Genomic DNA, 17,939 nt, shown 5'->3' on the forward strand with positions numbered 1-17,939 from the left:
GAATTAATACGTTATTTAATGGATTTCAGGGACCCACAAATGTCCGCACCGCGTAATGGATGGAAGTAGAAATGTGAAACTCCCGCATGATTTATTAGGAGGCTGGAAGCAAGTCTATTTAACCGTAGTAAAATGAACGGCTGTAGGCTTTCATTTCAATCGTGAACATAAAAATTTGCAGGGGAAGAAAGCGTTAACTGTTATTGAAAACATACTATTAAAGTTGGTAATTCCTATAGTAATTCCTATTTTTTATGGAATACCTTGTATAATTAAGGCTACGCTCAATCTCATAATACGAAAGATTAATGTTGTCGCTACCCTTACAAAGAATATTTTTTTAAAGCAGTATTAAACAGGTTGTCAGTAATTCAGACACTTAAGAAGTTTTATCATGGCGAACTTATAGAACTAATTAACATCCTATAACAAGATATTGACAATAATAATGTCTTTTAATGCCCTTGTATAATTAAGACTACGCTGGTACCATTTCGTCGTTGGATTTTACCTTTTTTATTTTGGGTAGGTACCTACGTTATTCTAGTCTTATTTGAATGCGCAGCCCCTACGGTTCAGTGGTGGGCCCATTCCCCATTCGTCATGGAATCAATCAATTTGCGTGGCGCCCCACCATGAACCACTGCGTTTATATTTATTTATTTATTTAAGCCGATTGCATTATTTGCATATTTACCTCCCGTCTGCCGGGGGAAGCCTACAATAATAACCATATCAAATTGAAATGTTTTAACAGAACCAATTAGGTGAAATTCTGTTGCATGCATGAATGTGAATTCTGTAAATTATTTCAATGCGATTCAACATCTAATTGAGCCTTTTCAGTTTTGAATTTTATGAAATGGAGTTAGATAAAATAGCTCTCGCATTGGAAATGCCGATCTGATGTATTGATGTATTTTTAATGCTCGAAGCTATTGGCACCATTTTGAAATATGATAGGTTATACTTATTATTACCTATACAATATTTTATAATATCGTGATTTTTCCATGAAATGCAATATAGTAACAGTATGTTTCAATGTCACGATACTCACGATAAAAGATCAATGGGATAGAAGTCATGTTTTCATTCTCTGACACTATGTTAACACCATAATATTAATTTCTATCCGTATCCGCGTTGCGTTGTTCTATGTTTCTATCTCACATGCAGATAGGCAACGTAAGAAATGTGGCAATAGGTATATCAAAACTTAAATGAGTTAATAGCAGTCATAAGTTGCTATTATACGTTCTATACAAAGTGCCATTTTATCAGTGATATACTTATCCGATTCTTTCAAATATTTGTTGCCAAGTAGGTAAGTATTTATTTCAATTGAGCAATATGGCTTTTAAAAAATATGGATACCTTGTGGTATACTGTGATTCACGAAATATGACCAAATATTGTTATCAACAGCTCGTAAGGCGCCTAACCTTCCTAACTACTAACCTACAGGAGATATTTTAGTTCATGCCACAGAGTATATTTATTAAAGTTTCTGCTGTTGGAGGAAAGGAACAAAGTTTAGGAGACATTAAAAATTACAACTTTTAACAAATTTAACTAGAACGAAAACTATTTTCACCAATTTATTATATTAAAATATATAGTGTTGGGGGAACATTGAGCTGCCGACTAAATCACTGACAAATTCTCACCTTGGCTAGCTTCTAATTGACTTACGAAGTAGCATTACACGTCACTCCTGTGACTTACGCGATAATGGCACGCGGTTTACATGTCACATTTACATAATGGTGTCCTTGCCATCATCAAATATAATTATGACTATAAATAATTTAGCCAGTTTGAAGGTGTGTCTATTGCAGAAAATTTACTGTAATATGCCGCAAAAAAGTTTTCTCAAGGTATTCTGGTAACGGTTTCAACTTTGTATAACCTTTTGTTGGTTGCAAAGTTGCAATAGACGCCGATTTTTGTAATCTGTCGTTGAAGAACAATCAAGTTTCCAGTTTCCAGTTTGCTTACATACAGACAAGACATACAATGCATCGCTCCTAGCTTTACATATAACATGAAACAAATGACAGATCATTGCTTCAGTTGACAAATGAAAATGGATACTTTTTCATTTGCGCGAACAAGTAAAAACGGAAAACAATAAGTAGTATTCACAGCATGATATTTCTTGAATGGTGGTAAGGTTTAATTTTAATTTAATTTTCTTTATTTGGAAACAAACAGCTTTATAATATTTCACTTATAAACTAACATTAAGTTCATACACAAGCCAATAAAGTTTCACAAAGAATTTAAACATTAAAACAAAACATCACTAACTTATAGTAGGTACATAATATATAACAACATGATTTTACTTATAATATAAAATTACATATAGTAAGTTCAACTTTGCACATTTTATACGTAATCAGTTTTTAAGGTAGGTACTCATTATTTTTTTCTTATAACACAATGGTTTTTCATGAAAAAGATCAGCTTGCTTATGCAACTTATTATAATTCTCGCAAGCTCGTATAACAAAGCGATTCTTTGTATAATTTCTACTACAGTTCTGTATCACAAAAGCCTTTTGATGACGGGAATTGTATTTACAATATAAATATATTCTACTAAGTAGGTATGGACTATCGACGTAGTGGTTGATAATCTTGTAAAGAAACATCTGGTCTCTCATTTCACGACGGTTTTCGAGTGATAGAAAGCAACTAGTGTCAAAAAATTTAAATTTATATTTTAATCTTTTTATGAATTTATTTTGAATTCTTTCTATGTTGTATATATGATTTAGGTATTGAGGGTTCCATACCGTAGACGCGTATTCAAGAACGGATCTTACAAATGAGTTAAAAAGCAAAATAAGAGTGTTCGGTTGTTTAAAGTCTTTACTTTGTCGGAAAATAAAACCAAGCATCTTATATGCCTTTGCTGTAATTATGTCAAAGTGTTTACGGAACGACAATTCGCTGTCGAGATGAACGCCTAGGTCTCTCACTTCGGTTACCCTTCTTAAACTTTTATGATTAAAATTGTAATCGTATAAAATATGGTTTCTTTTCCTAGTAAAAGATATAACGCAGCACTTATCGATATTAAGAGAAATTTTATTTAGTTCGCAGTAATTTAATAGATTGTTCAGATCTGATTGTAAATTATGACAGTCTTCTATTGACTTAACTTTAATAAATATTTTGGTGTCGTCGGCATATAATAAAGAATCTGAGTTATTTAATATATTTGTTACGTCATTAATAAAAATGTTGAAAAGAAGGGGACCTAAGTGGGAGCCCTGGGGAACGCCAGAAGAGATAGGAATGAACGACGATGTATATCCCTTAATAGAAACCGCTTGCGACCTATTTTTTAAATAAGAAACCAACCATCGCAGAAGGTTACCGTGTATACCGAATAAATCTAGTTTTTTTACTAGCAGATTGTGTGATATTTTATCAAACGCCTTTGAATAATCGGTATAGACGGCATCCACCTGAAATCCTTCGTCCAAAGCATTCAATACACTATCAATATATTCACATAGATTAGATTCAGTGGATTTTCTGTTAATGAAACCATGCTGGGAGTTTATTAAATACGGTCTAACTGAGGGAAACATAACATCGTATATAATTTTTTCGAACAGTTTAGGAATAACATTGAGCTTAGATATGCCTCTATAATTGCATACGTTGTGCTTATCACCACCTCCTTTATAAATAGGTGTAACAAGAGACTGCTTCCATTTTACTGGAACTACGCAGGTATCCAAAGACATTCTAAATAAAACAGTAATTGGGGTTGAAAGTTGACGATGGCAGCGTTGCAAAAATAATGGATGAAGACCATCAGGCCCACATCCCTTAGAGGTGTCTAGCATTTTTAAATATTTTTCAACTAGATCAATGCTTATATCAACAGAGCAAAGTATTGTGGTGTTGTTAAGATAATTCTTATTGTCAGGAATATTGTCAGCAATTTGGTCCTTTTCGAAAACTGAATGAAAGAATGTGTTAAAAATGTTAGCTATTGATTGGCCGTCTAAACCTATAGAACTTTCACCAAAGTAAATTGTGTCTGGGATTTCATTAATACTTTTTCGTGATTTTATGTATGACCAAAAATGCTTTGAATTTATTTTTATATTATCTTCCGCATTTGAAATAAATGCGTTAAAGCAATCCTTTTCTAACTTTTTTTGCATCCGGCGCAACGAAGAGTAGTTTTCGTAGTCGGATAACCTGTTGTATATTTTCCATTTTTTATGAATTTTATTTTTTTTTGTTGATAAGGCTAATTAAAGGTTTTGAATACCACCGCGGATATTTCATTTCATTACGAACAACTCGACTGGGAATAAATCTGTGTATAATATCATTAACGACATTGTAAAAGTTATCTACGGCAACCTCGATGCAGTCTACAGATAAATGCTGTTCCCAATTTACGGAAGCAAGAGCTGTGTTAATGATATTATAGTCGGCAGCATGGAAGCGGCGCACGGTGCGCGGGGCGGGCGGCAGCGCGGGCGGGGCGGGCGCGGCCAGCACGCGCGCGCGCAGCGGCGGGTGGTGCGCGTCCGCCGGCACCAGGCCCTCCGCACCCTCCACCGAGCACGACATGTTAGATACAACTAGATCCAGCATTCTGTTGTTGTGATTTAATAAGAAGTTATGCTGAGTAAAATTTGTAAATGACAAAAAGGTAGAAATATTATAAGTTAGGGAATCCTCGGATGGATTCTCTAAAACGTAACAATTAGAACTTTGAGGGGCGGGATGCCATTTACCGTTAGTAATATTAAAATCACCAATAATAAGGAATTTATCATCTGGGCATTCGATGAATAAGTCGGAAATAAATTCAAAAAATGCTAGCTCCGAATTAACCTGGTCTGCATTATGAGGAAAGTAGCAGCAATATATACGTAGTAAGTTATTTAAAGGTGGTTCGGATATTCGTATATTAACGCAGGTAATGTCGGCGTCGGGCATGGCGGGGGGCGCGCGCACGTCGCGCGAGTCGGCCGCGAGCGCGCGCCGCGCGGCCACCAGCGTCCCGCCGCCGAGCGACATGTTCCTACCCACATAGTCCCGGTCTGTTCGGTATACACTGTAGCGTGAATCTACTAACTCACTATCAAATATGCCAGGTAGCAGCCATGACTCACTGACGCATATTAAATCATATGTCTCACTTGAAACATTTTTTAGGAATGTGTTATTAGTTTTTGTTCGTAATCCCCGAACATTTTGGTAAAAAACACTAAGCGCTGCCATGACTACATTGAATAAATAAAATTACTTTAAATAAATATGCCATCAATAATAGAAACCAGATGCTTAGAAACAAAATCATCACACCCGACTTAACACAATGGGCCAGTGAAAATTTAAAAAATAAATAAATATTTTTAGCGTCAATTAAATAAAGAATAATCCTTAATATTATCCTATAGCTCTTTATTATAGTTCTCAGACGATAGTCTGGATCATTAAAGTTAAAGAGGAACAATAGACCAATCATCAAAATTGAATACGCATTGAGAGAAATATTTTTTATCGGATAAACAAACTCATTCAATGAGACAGAAGGCAATGTTAGCGCGTGACCGCTCGCTGCCGCAAAACAAGTTAGTCTGTCGAATGAATAGAAAAAACAAGCCCGAATAAAAATCACCTTTAAAGCATGCTGTGCAAGACTTACAATAAAATGAGGTGCGTTATCAGTAGTGTTCGTACCATTACAATTTGCGCACAAAAGCAAGGCAGGGGTTTGCAACCTTTTGTACAAATAGCAATAACATGTAACAAATGCAATAGCGAAAGGTAACAACAACATATTAAAAATATAGTTAGCACTTATGTAATTTTTTTTAAAGCATCGGCTGACGTTATATAAATTATTGGTGATTTTTCGTTGCGTCGAACCATTACAGTGCAATTACGAACCCAGCAGAAAGCGTAATTCTTGGCCTTAACTTTGGCTTTCGCCTGTTGCAAAAGGTATCTATTTTTTGTTGATAGATGGTCATTCGCATATATTCTATCATCAACCCCAACAAAGCCAATATCGGAACATTTAATACCTTTCATTTTCCGGAGAGCAGCCAGAAAATCGTCCTTCTTATATCTCGCTTGAAATTTAACGATAATTGGTTTCGGACGCTTTACATCGGTATCGTTTTTGGTCGCGATTCGGGTTATGAAGTCGATATCGGTATCCGGTTTCAGAGAAAAATTGCAATAATCTGCCAATCTGCTCAAAATAGAAATGAGGTTTTCACCCTGTTTCTGAGGCACACCATTAATTTGGATGTTTGATTTTCTCACCCATTGCTCATTCCTACTGTTATCCTCAGTCAGGTCGGCGACAGTCTTTCGCAACTCGTTCACTTCGCTGCGTAGCTGTTCCACCTCCGTGACGCGGTTTTCCACATCAGAGATCCTGTGGGTTAATTCTTCGATACTCTTACTGAGGTTACTGTTAAGTACCATGATATCCCCTTTCATCTCCTTAATATCCGCTTCAATGGAAGAAACAGAGTCAAGCTTTTTCAGGATAACATCCATCTGCTGAGACATCTGCAACAACATGTCTTCCTTACCCGCCGTTTGCTTCGGTTCAGCCTTGGACGTCCAGGTAGTGTCGAGATCGGTAGGCGGCTTCACCTGCTTGTCCCGGCATGATGAGCATATCCAGGTCGCTTTACCGGTTCCAAGTCGGTCATATCCTCGCTCACTAATTCCAGCGCAGGAGAAATGGTATCTCGACTTGCAGCTAGAACAGTCCGGACCATGCCCGACATTATCAGGACAGGTAGCGCAGTTGGCAGGAACACAAGCTTTAGGCATTTTCTCGAAATAGTGTTGTAGTCGAAAATGTTGACAACCTCTGACTTAGAATAAACGAGTATAATATGTGGTGATGTTCTGAGAGCGCGTGCAAGCGAGACGAATGCACGATCGCGAGTGAAAGGTTTTTAGTTAAGTTCTATATTATAAGTCCAGTTTCCAACCTCTCAAACACTGAACAAACTTTATTACTTACATTTGAGTGTAAAAACCAGACATAAAATCAAGATTTATCCATTAGCCAGCTTTATATGACGTCTAATATTTTACGGTTCGGGTGTTCTTCTCCATTATTTGCCTTCGTGCGAGGGGACGAGAGGGGAGGGGGTTGAAATATTAATCTTGCAAGTCTCGACAACCTGGACTACAGAGTCTACAGATTGTAACGATCGCCCCCTAGCGGCGCTTAGACGCAGATTTTATTCACTTCCCACCGTTGAGGGTAGAAGGAGCTGCGACCCTCCCCTATTGTCCTTACTGCACTGACGCAAAGATGTTTTAGGCTCAGACAGACGTAGACATGTTCGGTTTATTGCAACAACTATCGTATTCGTGTTGATTTAGATTGTGGAATATTCTTACTGAGGATCATTTGATTTTTAATAGTGTTTGATTGTACAAGTTAATTACTTACGTTTATTAATGATACTGATGATAGGTTAAATTATTTTGTTTGTAAACAATAAGCTGCACCCCATAGAGAAATATGACTTTCCGAGAGTGCAGAAAGCAATCAGAAAAAAGTATTGTGGGAATTCTTCGGATGCTCGTGAAATTAAGGATGGGAAAAAAATGTATCTATAAACCCAGGTTTAGTTTTTATTAAAAAGCATCTACCTCAATGGAATGAAAAGATATCATGGACGTAAAGTGATTTCTCTTATTACGCGGCACGAACATCAAAAATCCGATATGAAAAATCCATGTCGAGTGATAAGTGCTGTTTTATAGCGGAGAAGTTTTATGGTGTAATGAAAGACGACGGTGATGATTAAAGTAATGCCTCCTGGTCTCCAGTTTTACTGGGGGCTGGGGGAGTGTTGCAGTTTTACGAGTTGCCTCCTGTACAGACTGCGCGCCTGGTACTATAACTCCAACTGCATGCCTTGTTTTATAACCTAACCATAACCACCGACCGTGAAAACTGAGATATCATCGGAATAATTATCCCAGACTCCCCTAAAACAACAAGCTATTGATTTATAAAGATAACACACTAATATCACATCTCGAGCCCTCTCTGCACCGTCATCATTATTAGCTACATCAGCACCATATATCTATCCTTTTCACCCCATAAATTATAGAGTGACGTGCGAAAGAGAAGTTAAGCTTCCGATTAAATAAGTGAGGAAAACACAGAAATCCTGAAGTCGCCTGCGGTCAGTGAAGCTGTACAAGTGCGCCAGTTCTTTGTCTAGAATTTTATAAAGGCTTTCACTGTCTGAGAAGCAGCGGTAGAGTTAATCCCGGCTTTAGAAATATTACAAGAAAACATTTACGCAGCTTAGTTGGCTACGCTTGGCGGCCTTCCTCGAAATGATGGGTATTTCAGAACGCCAACGAGAAATAGACGTTTTTAAGTAATCCAGACATTAAGATAAAGGAAGTTTTGTACTTTAAAGTTGTTCAGTAAAACAAGATCTGTCGAGTTCCGTGATTCCGTCTTCTTCTTTCACGATTGTCTTGGGTAAACTCACATTATTCAGTAGAGTACTGATATGAAAGCCAATGATCCTTTGGCAGAATGACATCTTTGTAAGTATTAGTGGCTCTATGGTTCCTCTGTTCAATCGCCAACTAATCGCGCAGTCGTCAATCAATTAGACGATATAGTTTTTGTTCCCGCCATCCAACTTGAACAAACTTTCTTACCAACTTTTTGCTCTACCGACGGACCCTACTATTGGGGTGCCTTTTGCTCCCGAGAATTTGGCCAAAAAATACTTTTAGTTATTTAGATTCAATCTGTTAGAATGGATGGGGAAAATGGTCTAAAAAGTACTTGAAAATAATGCTCACTTTTAATCAGTAGATATGTATCTGTAGCTATTATGTACTTCAATTGTTGTACTAAACTTAATGCAGATTCACATGTAATTATGCACAGAGTTGAGAACAAATTAAACATACAGCAGTACGTGTTTCACAGTCTATATGGTCTCAAAGGATTTGCTTTCAACATTTCAAATGCTTGTAATTCAATCTAAAAATTTAACAGAAACTTTCTTAGTAATCTAATAATGACGAGATATTTGCCAAAGTTTTTACGTGTATATATAAAACTTCATAATCCACGAACAAGAAACGGTTTTAATCCACGTAACGTAATTGATATTCTAATCTAAGTCTCAGTATCTTCATTACAGCGCATCTAGTCAAACTTACAAAGTAAACCGTCACTTATTTGTCCCGGCTCAAAGACGAAGTTTGTTGGAAGACACCTGCTTCCTTCCCACCTTAATCCAGACGAGGTTGAGAACACACTTGTGCAGGAACACAAATATTGACTGAAGATGAAGACGGCGCCCGAGAGGAAACGCACCCTTAGATCGTGTTTTGTTACGGAGTTCTACTGTTTTTTGTTGCTCATTGTGTATAATATACACAAGTGAGATTAGATATTTTTTTAAACTGATAAAAAGTTTAGTGTACTCACGAAATAGAGTTTTATTTACAAAATATATGAAAATATTTTGATTCTGATTTTTGTGAGTTGCGAGTAAGTTAGCCGTCACTTTATAATCGGTACTGCAATGGAAAGTAATATAGTATGAACTAATAGGATCTTGCTATCATATAGGTACCTATCTCTTTATATTTATAATATAATTTTCATTTTTTTAGAGTATGGGTAAAATATTTACATGTGTATATTACCTAACGTGTATATTACACTTATACGTAGGTATATATTGGAACTGCAGAAGCTTCAGAATATATTTCGGTGGTAAGAGCTTTAATATTGGAATAATTCAGGCATCTCTATTCCACAAAATATAACATGCAGACTCGGATAGCTTTCACTTCACTGAAAGTTTTACGAGGGAATACTAACTTTTCAAATATTAGACAAATCATTGAGATGCCATGCACGACAGAGTCGTCAAACGAACTCCAACTTTTCATATTAAAGTCCTTTTCCCTTTAATTTCATCTTTTATAAAGTATTGATTATTGACAGCATTTACAGACCATAAGATACGATACCGTTAGAGAAAACATAGCTATACTTACACGTTTGGTTTTCATTAATTTAATAAGTAGATACCTACATTTTTTTATTTAAAACTGTAATTAGTAAATGCAATATTGCCCTTTATTCTCTATGCACTTTGGCCCCAAAATCCGACAAGTTCTGTTCATCATCATCATTCACAGAGTGTTCTCGGCGGCTGCTCATATAACGTGATTAGTTAGCCGTCACTCGCACATCTCGAGGTCACATTTAGATTCAGCCTGTACCTATGTGGCTTGGCAATGTGCAATATGTATGTGCATCCATTGCGCAATATGTGCAATGTGCAATTGTGCATGTTATAAGAAATAAGTAATTTATTGGGTAACAGACTTAAATACAAAAAAAATATAACACCAATTCGCCTATTATATGTTCAGTGATAAACTCAGAATACAATAGGTACCTATAAATCTGTAGGTTTGAACCATACGAGTTCATTATTATGGGATGAGAAACAAACATGGTCAGCTAGGGTAGGTTTATCTTTGTAGGCAACTGCCTTCAAATTGTCTTGAAAGTTCGGGAGACCATCAATACTTTTCAAACAGAAAACTGCTAGGTACCTACCTAATTAACTTAGAAATCAAAGATATAATGATATGAACAAAGAAACACAAAATCTCTTTTAGAATGCTCTTATTTTTTTACAAATTAAAAAACTATAGAACTATTCATAAACTTACATACTTTATAGGTCACAAAAGTTTCCTTCCACCTTTCCAATAATTTATAACCGGCCAGTGTTACACATAACTAATTCATCGAATTAATACCATGACCTCTTTGATCATGTTTTTTCTTTTTCCATAATTCTTGTCGGCCAGTGTCATTCAACCGCCCGCGCGGCGGCGGCGGCGGCGGCGACGGCGCTGTGATGTTATCTGCGCGACGCCCGGGGCGTCTTTCTGAATGCTAACTGGCCGCTCAATGCGACTCCCGTGCATACTAGCGAACAGTGCATTTTGTTTTACTAGTCACTAGATTTTATGTAGTTTATAAAGTGAGATGTTACTGGCAGTTTTCGTGCAATTTTGTGAATTTCCTCTTAGTTTTTTTTCAGGGATAGTTATCAATTTCTTTGTCCATGGTTACGGTTATTGTTAAGGCTTTCAGATTGTAATATAGCAAGTTCATGTTCCGATACATAAAACTCAGATAATGCCCTCCTCAATAAGTAGTTTTCTCTTTAACCGTAGTGCTGTTTACAAATCTTACGGTTTAAATTGGACGTAGTTACGCAGAAAGGCCTCAACCCACAACTTTGTCAAAATTGAGTTATATACTAGAACATGCTATTTAATGTAGGGTCTACCTGTCAAGAAAACAAACACAGTAAAAAACCAACTACAACATACTTTTTTGATGTGGGGGACCAACCCACATTGTATGAAACACACATTTTTTAGTTTCACATAAAGGACTCAAACTGTTTGAGTCCTTTTACAGAAACGCATTTCCTATGAAACCATGAAAAATTTAGTTTTACACAAAAGACTCAAGCGCTCTGAGTCGTTTTAGACAAATACGTATTCATTAAAAAAAGACAATTTGTATTTAGCAGAAAGGACTCAACCCGTCTGAGTCGTTTTAGAGGAATACTTATTCATTGAAAAAAGACAATTTGTATTTAGCAGAAAGGACTCAAACCGTCTTGAGTCGTTTTAGCGAAATACTTATTGATTGAAAGAATTCAATTTGTATTTAGCAGAAAGGACTCAAACTGTCTGAGTTGTTTCATATAATATAAGTTTTTAATAAAACAGTTCAAATTTTATTTGGCAGAAAGGATTCAAACTGTTTTTGTTCCGTCTCTTGGCCACTATTCTGTCACCGCATTTTTCCACCTTCCGTCCCCACACGAGCCAAGTATCCTGCCACTCCCATTTCAGTTCGGCGACCCGCATACCGACGTTGAACACTTTCCTCTTTTGACGGATCACCACGTTGGGAATCGTCTAAGCGAAATACTTAAAATGGCTCGCTCTATAGCTCTTTGTGAAACTCTCATTCGGTGCACAGTTTCGTTGGTCATCGTCCATGTATCGGCACCGTGTGGGCAAGTCACATTAGCAATTAACAATCCATAAGCAGCGTCGCTCGACTCTCAAACATCTATCAGATTCATACAAGTTACGCCCGATTTGATTAGCGAGCGACGATGCCTAAGGATTGTTAATGGCTAATTTTCGGTGGTGGTAACTCCAAGGAATGTCACAAGGTGACTTGGTTCTCACACGACTGTCGGACCGGGAACCAAATCGACCACATTTTTATTATCTAAAATGAAGACATTCACTTCTAGATGTTAGAAATACTTAAGAAGGGTTGCTAAAGTCAAGAGTGATCACCACTTAGTGGTTGGAAAAATCTGCTTGACGATAGCGGGAGCTCAGAAGCAGGCCACAAGATCTGCCAAAGATGTCGCTGTAAATAAGCTGCAGGACCCAGAAGTCAGAAGATAACTTAGTATCCAGATCCACAACAAATACCATCAATCTACTAAGTGTGGGCGACGCGCCTCAATCAAATATAACTGCACTGGCATTAAAGACATGTTTTAAAAAAGTTGCGAAGAAATAATAAGGCACAAGGAACACTTAAAGAAAGAATGGATGTCTAAAGGAACATGGCATATGATCAACTCTCCAAGGAAGACTTAACATCGCACTAGACTACCATTCTAAAGAAGCACGAGTTGCGTACGAGTATTTTCTTTGTGAACAAAATATCAAACGTAATTTAAAAAAGGACCAACGCTGTTAGTCTGATTCTATATCTTGGAGAAAACAAACAGCGGCTGCCATGAAGAATCTATAGAAAGAATCAAATAAACTTTGCAACAAACCCCAGGATATCTCCTTGTTACTATGGAAGACCGACTTGTAAGATGGTATGACCACATTGCCGAAGTTTTTAAAGATCTAAACCAGTCTGTATCTGAGGAGTTGGATGCAGATTCAATAAACCAGGAGCATCTTGTATATCCAGATCTTGATATATGTCAAGAAGCATAATCGTAATCATTATGATTATAATAAAATCGATAGCAGTCGTTAAGCCTACTCAGAGACCTTCGGGCGGCTTGAAAACATCTGACAGTCGGGTTGCCCAATTACCCGTCAACTCTGTCAGCACAAGCTTGCTTGTGTTGGGGTCCACTAACCCACACTGGGCCAGAGTAGTGGACTAAACCTAATCCCTTCCTTCATTGGAAGGAGACCCATGCCCCGGCAGTGGAGATGTGACGGGTCGTGATGATGGTTAATGATTATGAGATTTATAATTATTCTGCATCTTGACATAAATTTTAATATCCAACCGCAAAGTAAAGTCGAAGTGATACGGACCATACGATCGCTGAAATCCCACTTTTCAGCGATCGTATGGTAAGCACAGGGAAAGACGAATATCCTACGGAGGCATAAAAAGGAGGATAGTTGCAATATACCGAGGATGATGAAGTGAAGTTAGAGTAAAAGAGAATTTTATTTAAGTATGTCCAACTTTATCCTTTGAGGTTTGCTTATGTTCATATTGCTTTATCCTGAAAATTATAGGATAATATGGGATGGGACACTTACTAAAAAAGTGGGCTTCTATTTCGTAAAAAAATATATCAAAATCGGTTAAGTTGATCTAGAGTTTTGCTCTTGGGAACACATTTCCGGTTAGAATTTTATTCATGCCCAACTTTTTTCTATGAGGTTTGCTTTCCGTCAAAATGCTTTATCCTGAAAATATGGGATACAAACGGATCGTAGATACTCACGAAAAAGGTAGGCTTCTATTTTGTAAAAAAAATATCAAAATCGGTTAAGTTGATCCAGAGTTTTGCGCTTGGGAATACAGTTCCGGTTAGATTTTTATATAGATGTGAAATGTTGTTTCCGATTACATTTCAATATAAATTATTTAATAATAGGTTTACTTTTGATATATAATTTTTATTTTGTGTAAAAAAGTAATGTCTTGTGTCTACAATATAAATATTTTACTTTAAAAACCATATTGTTATTTAAAAAAATATTTTATAAAAATAAATATTTGGTTGGATCCTTTCTGCGAAACGTTGAATTTCCCTGCTTGCATAGAAAAAGCAATTTAGGAGAAAGGATCCAAGTGCATATTTTCATTAATAACTCAATAAATATTCGTTATAGCTACACCATGATTTGCAACAGTAAAATAACAATAAATATGCATAATTTAAGATAATTTCCACATATAAGATGCTTTTCATTGCTGAAGAATACCGATTAGAACTTAAAACGTCTATATCTCAGAACTAGGTTTGTGTGGGTTGAGTCCTTTCTGCGTAACTACGTCCAATTATATTTAAATTATATATTTTAATGCTTGTTCTGAATGTACTTTTCATAGTGACAATACTACTAATTCCATCAAAGTAATACTATTTCGATTGTGCCATAAGCATTACATCTCGCGCGCTACGGCAATTTTACAAACAATTGTTTGTAAAATTGCCGTAGCGCGCGAGATAACTAACAGTTAACTAGCAAGCCAACCTACTGCACCCCTATTTAAACATGACGAGAGCACCTGTAAAAGCCTTTACGTCTGTGCATCGCTGTCAATTGTAGCGTTTTTGTGCGAGCCGCTTTGAATCAACCCTCTCGCCTGCAGATATTGTGCCGCACCATTTAGATTGCGTCTCGGTGGATCAAGTAGCGAGATCTGCTCAAATACTCCTTCGTTCGTCATTCACTTGTTTTGAAATGGGTCATGGGAAGATGGGCTGCGTGGTTTGTTAATGATTTTAATTAACCTTTTTTTATACAGGGTTTTAATTGTCAGTTAAATTTCCAATTGCAGGTGAATGCAAGTGCAGTTGTACACAAAGTACCCATGATACTTAGCTAATTTTATTATGGCACCATAAAGACAGCTCTTTCATTCTTTCTAGTTAAGTATGATTTCTGTGTTGGTCCTATGGTGAAAGTTGCTCAATATGGCGGGTAGACAAACATTAGATACCTTTCCATCCTGTACACACCTATATAAATCCTGCATAAAAACGTAGATAATATTATGATATTTATGCCTATATTATTGTTATTATTGTTAGCTTTCAAATGGCAACGGTAAAGATTATAATTTTGTTATAACGTATCACGTATAGCGTATAACTAATTAATATAATAAGTTGCGAAATATAATTAAGTAAATTTGAAATAATTATAAGGCTCTATCCAAAAATAATTAATAGAATTTTCCGCAATATTAAGAATGCAGTAAAATTGAAAATTCCCGCTAGAATTCTCGAGAAATACTTTCCAGGAATTCCGAATTTCCCGCCAACGAGAATTTTGACCTGTTTCTATGATGGTTCCTTTGACTACTGAAGTCCCTACCTACATTATTTCTAAAGGCATCCAACTTATTAAACAAAATTTTCTGTAAGGCTTTATAAGGCCACAATGCAATGAGATCTTTTGACTGAACTAAATAATATATTTTTTTTATTTTTTTTATTATAAGCCTTTTATTAATCTGATAACAATAATATTTACATTAGTAAGTGAACATTAATTGTTTCATGCAATTAGTTTTACAATATAAATTTCAGTTGCATTGAGAATTTAACTGTAAATAATATTTTTATACTAACTTAAATCAAGTATTAATTAACCGCTGTATCTGTGTATATTTACACTACAATCTCTTCTGTGGTTGCAAATGAGAAAACCTTACCCAACTCGCTTGAAAGTTTCTTTTATTTGACATCTTTGTTCCAATTTATCTTTGTTTTGCCGCAATCTTTATTATAAATGTTTTCTCTTCGATGTTGAAGTGGAAAAGTTTTTTTGGAATAAGATTTCAGGTAGTAAATTAACTCACCTGCTTTCTTTCCTTTTACCGAAACTACAATTGAAGTATTTTCCACATTGGATATTGTCTCCACTTAAGTATCATCGTGTATACAATTAATAATAACATACTTAAATAATCTCCACTTCGCAGGTAAAGTCCGTGGTGCCGAAAATGGACCGCAACGGCTTCTTCTTCTACGCCACCGCCACGGCGAAGAAGAAGAAGATCAGCCTGATGCAGCGCCCTCCGCGGGCCGAGGAGCCGCGGCGGCGCCCGGGGGCCGCTCAGAGGGTGCTTGCGAGACCCACCGGCAGTGCCGCCGCGACCGCCGCGCGACTGTCACGTGACCCTCCCGCCATGCAGCGGCCCACAAGAGCGCGCCAACCGACGCAAGTCTCGCAACTCGAAAGTTATCAACCAAGATATCACACCATACGCGACACCCAGGAATATGAGTGCAAAAGTGCTAAAACAGTGAAAAAGGTGCGAAGTGATAACGGCAGCCCGAAGCACAGAGGAGATAGGGAGCACCAGCATGGGGCTACAAACTTAAGGTTAGTCTTTGAAAGTTTTGTTTTTGTTTCGGAACTTAATTTATGTTGGAGTTTTGATTTCGCACGCTCTCAGTGTGCGGAAAAACGCACTGAATTATTGTTTGTTTTTACGGAAAATATGCATGAAAAGTTTTTGGTGTAGCAACAGTTTCCGATAGTTGTTGTTGTTTATGCAATGCTCGATAACAAATATTGTGTTTGACGAGGTATACTGAGAAGTTTCATACTTAGTAACTAACTATTTAATAACTGTTGGTATTGTTTAGTTTTCCTCGTTTAGGCAATCGAACTTTTTTATTACTTTCTAAACGAACTTTGCAGACGAAAGTAATTGATTTACCTACTTTAAGTATTTTCGTAATAATAACGGTCTGAGTTACAAATTGAAAATGTTCATTTAGTACCTAGGTGTAGCCCTACATTACATAGCTTGACTGTGAAGTATATTTTTAATTTTTCGTATGATAAATTTAAAATTATGAAGCTTATCTTATTGTTTTTTTGCGTAAACATAATATCTTAGAAAAGCTCGAATGAAAAGCTTTTATTTAATATAGCTATATAAGTACTTACATAATTTGTTTTTTTTACTCTAATGTAAGTAAACTTGGTAGTTAACTTAATTAAGTATATTTTGTCTTTGTTTATCACTAGAGTAGGTAGGGTAACGTAACGTACCTTGGGACGCTTGTACCTCGGGACAATGATTTTATTTTTAAAACTGGCAAATTTAACAAAGTATCATTCTACCCTATGCGTAGTGTTTTACTCGCTTGGCCAAACTAGTGAGTCTCGTGATCATACCGGGATCGAGTGTGAGGTGAAGACAACATTAAGTTTTTTGGAGACAGAATTTACTTTTGTATAGTTTTTTGAGTTGCTTTATCTCATTGAGGCATGCTCAAAATTGAGACATGAATATCACGTATATATTTTCAGTTATTTCATTTTTATGATAAAGATTCCTTACATAAAAATAAAGATACTGATTTTTTTTGTTAAAAATTGCTTTTTTGTACCTTGGGACACGATTAAATTTGTACCTTGGGACACTATTTCCTATGGTTTTGTACTATGGAGACTGCTAACATCTAAATAACGTCTTATATCTCTGTTCTTATAAGTGGCAGAGTGAAACTGGAATGAAGAGAGTTGCAGTCAGTCTGGAACGTTTGAAACAAGCAGTAGATAAAGTAAAAACAGGAGAAAATATTCCTATTTATTTTATATAAAGTGAATGTTCCTTTTTGTAACGTAAGATTCATACATAATCGCAAAATATAATTTCGTTATAAACTAATGTTAATATGATGTCAATGTAGTTATAAAATTTCGATGATTACAGGACTTTTTGCTAAAAATATTATAAATCAATTTGTCCCAAAGTACACTTAAGAGTGTCCCAAGGTACAAACGTGTAACGTACCTTGGGTCAAAGCAAGCATTTTTACTTTTATCTTAATTTCAAAA

The 17,939-nt window shown here is 36.3% G+C and overlaps 1 protein-coding gene across 1 annotated transcript in view; it reads left to right on the forward strand.

The window, feature by feature from the left end:
• LOC105384996 (kinesin-like protein CG14535) overlaps positions 1-17,939 on the forward strand; it is a 204,091-nt gene that overhangs the window by 36,874 nt on the left and 149,278 nt on the right. Inside the window, exon 3 of the mRNA XM_038118950.2 lies at positions 16,066-16,469. Coding sequence (XP_037974878.2) covers positions 16,066-16,469 — 404 coding nt within the window. The remainder of the gene's footprint in view (positions 1-16,065; positions 16,470-17,939) is intronic.

Source organism: Plutella xylostella, chromosome 12 (assembly GCF_932276165.1).
Source record: "Plutella xylostella chromosome 12, ilPluXylo3.1, whole genome shotgun sequence".
Taxonomy (NCBI): domain Eukaryota; kingdom Metazoa; phylum Arthropoda; class Insecta; order Lepidoptera; family Plutellidae; genus Plutella; species Plutella xylostella.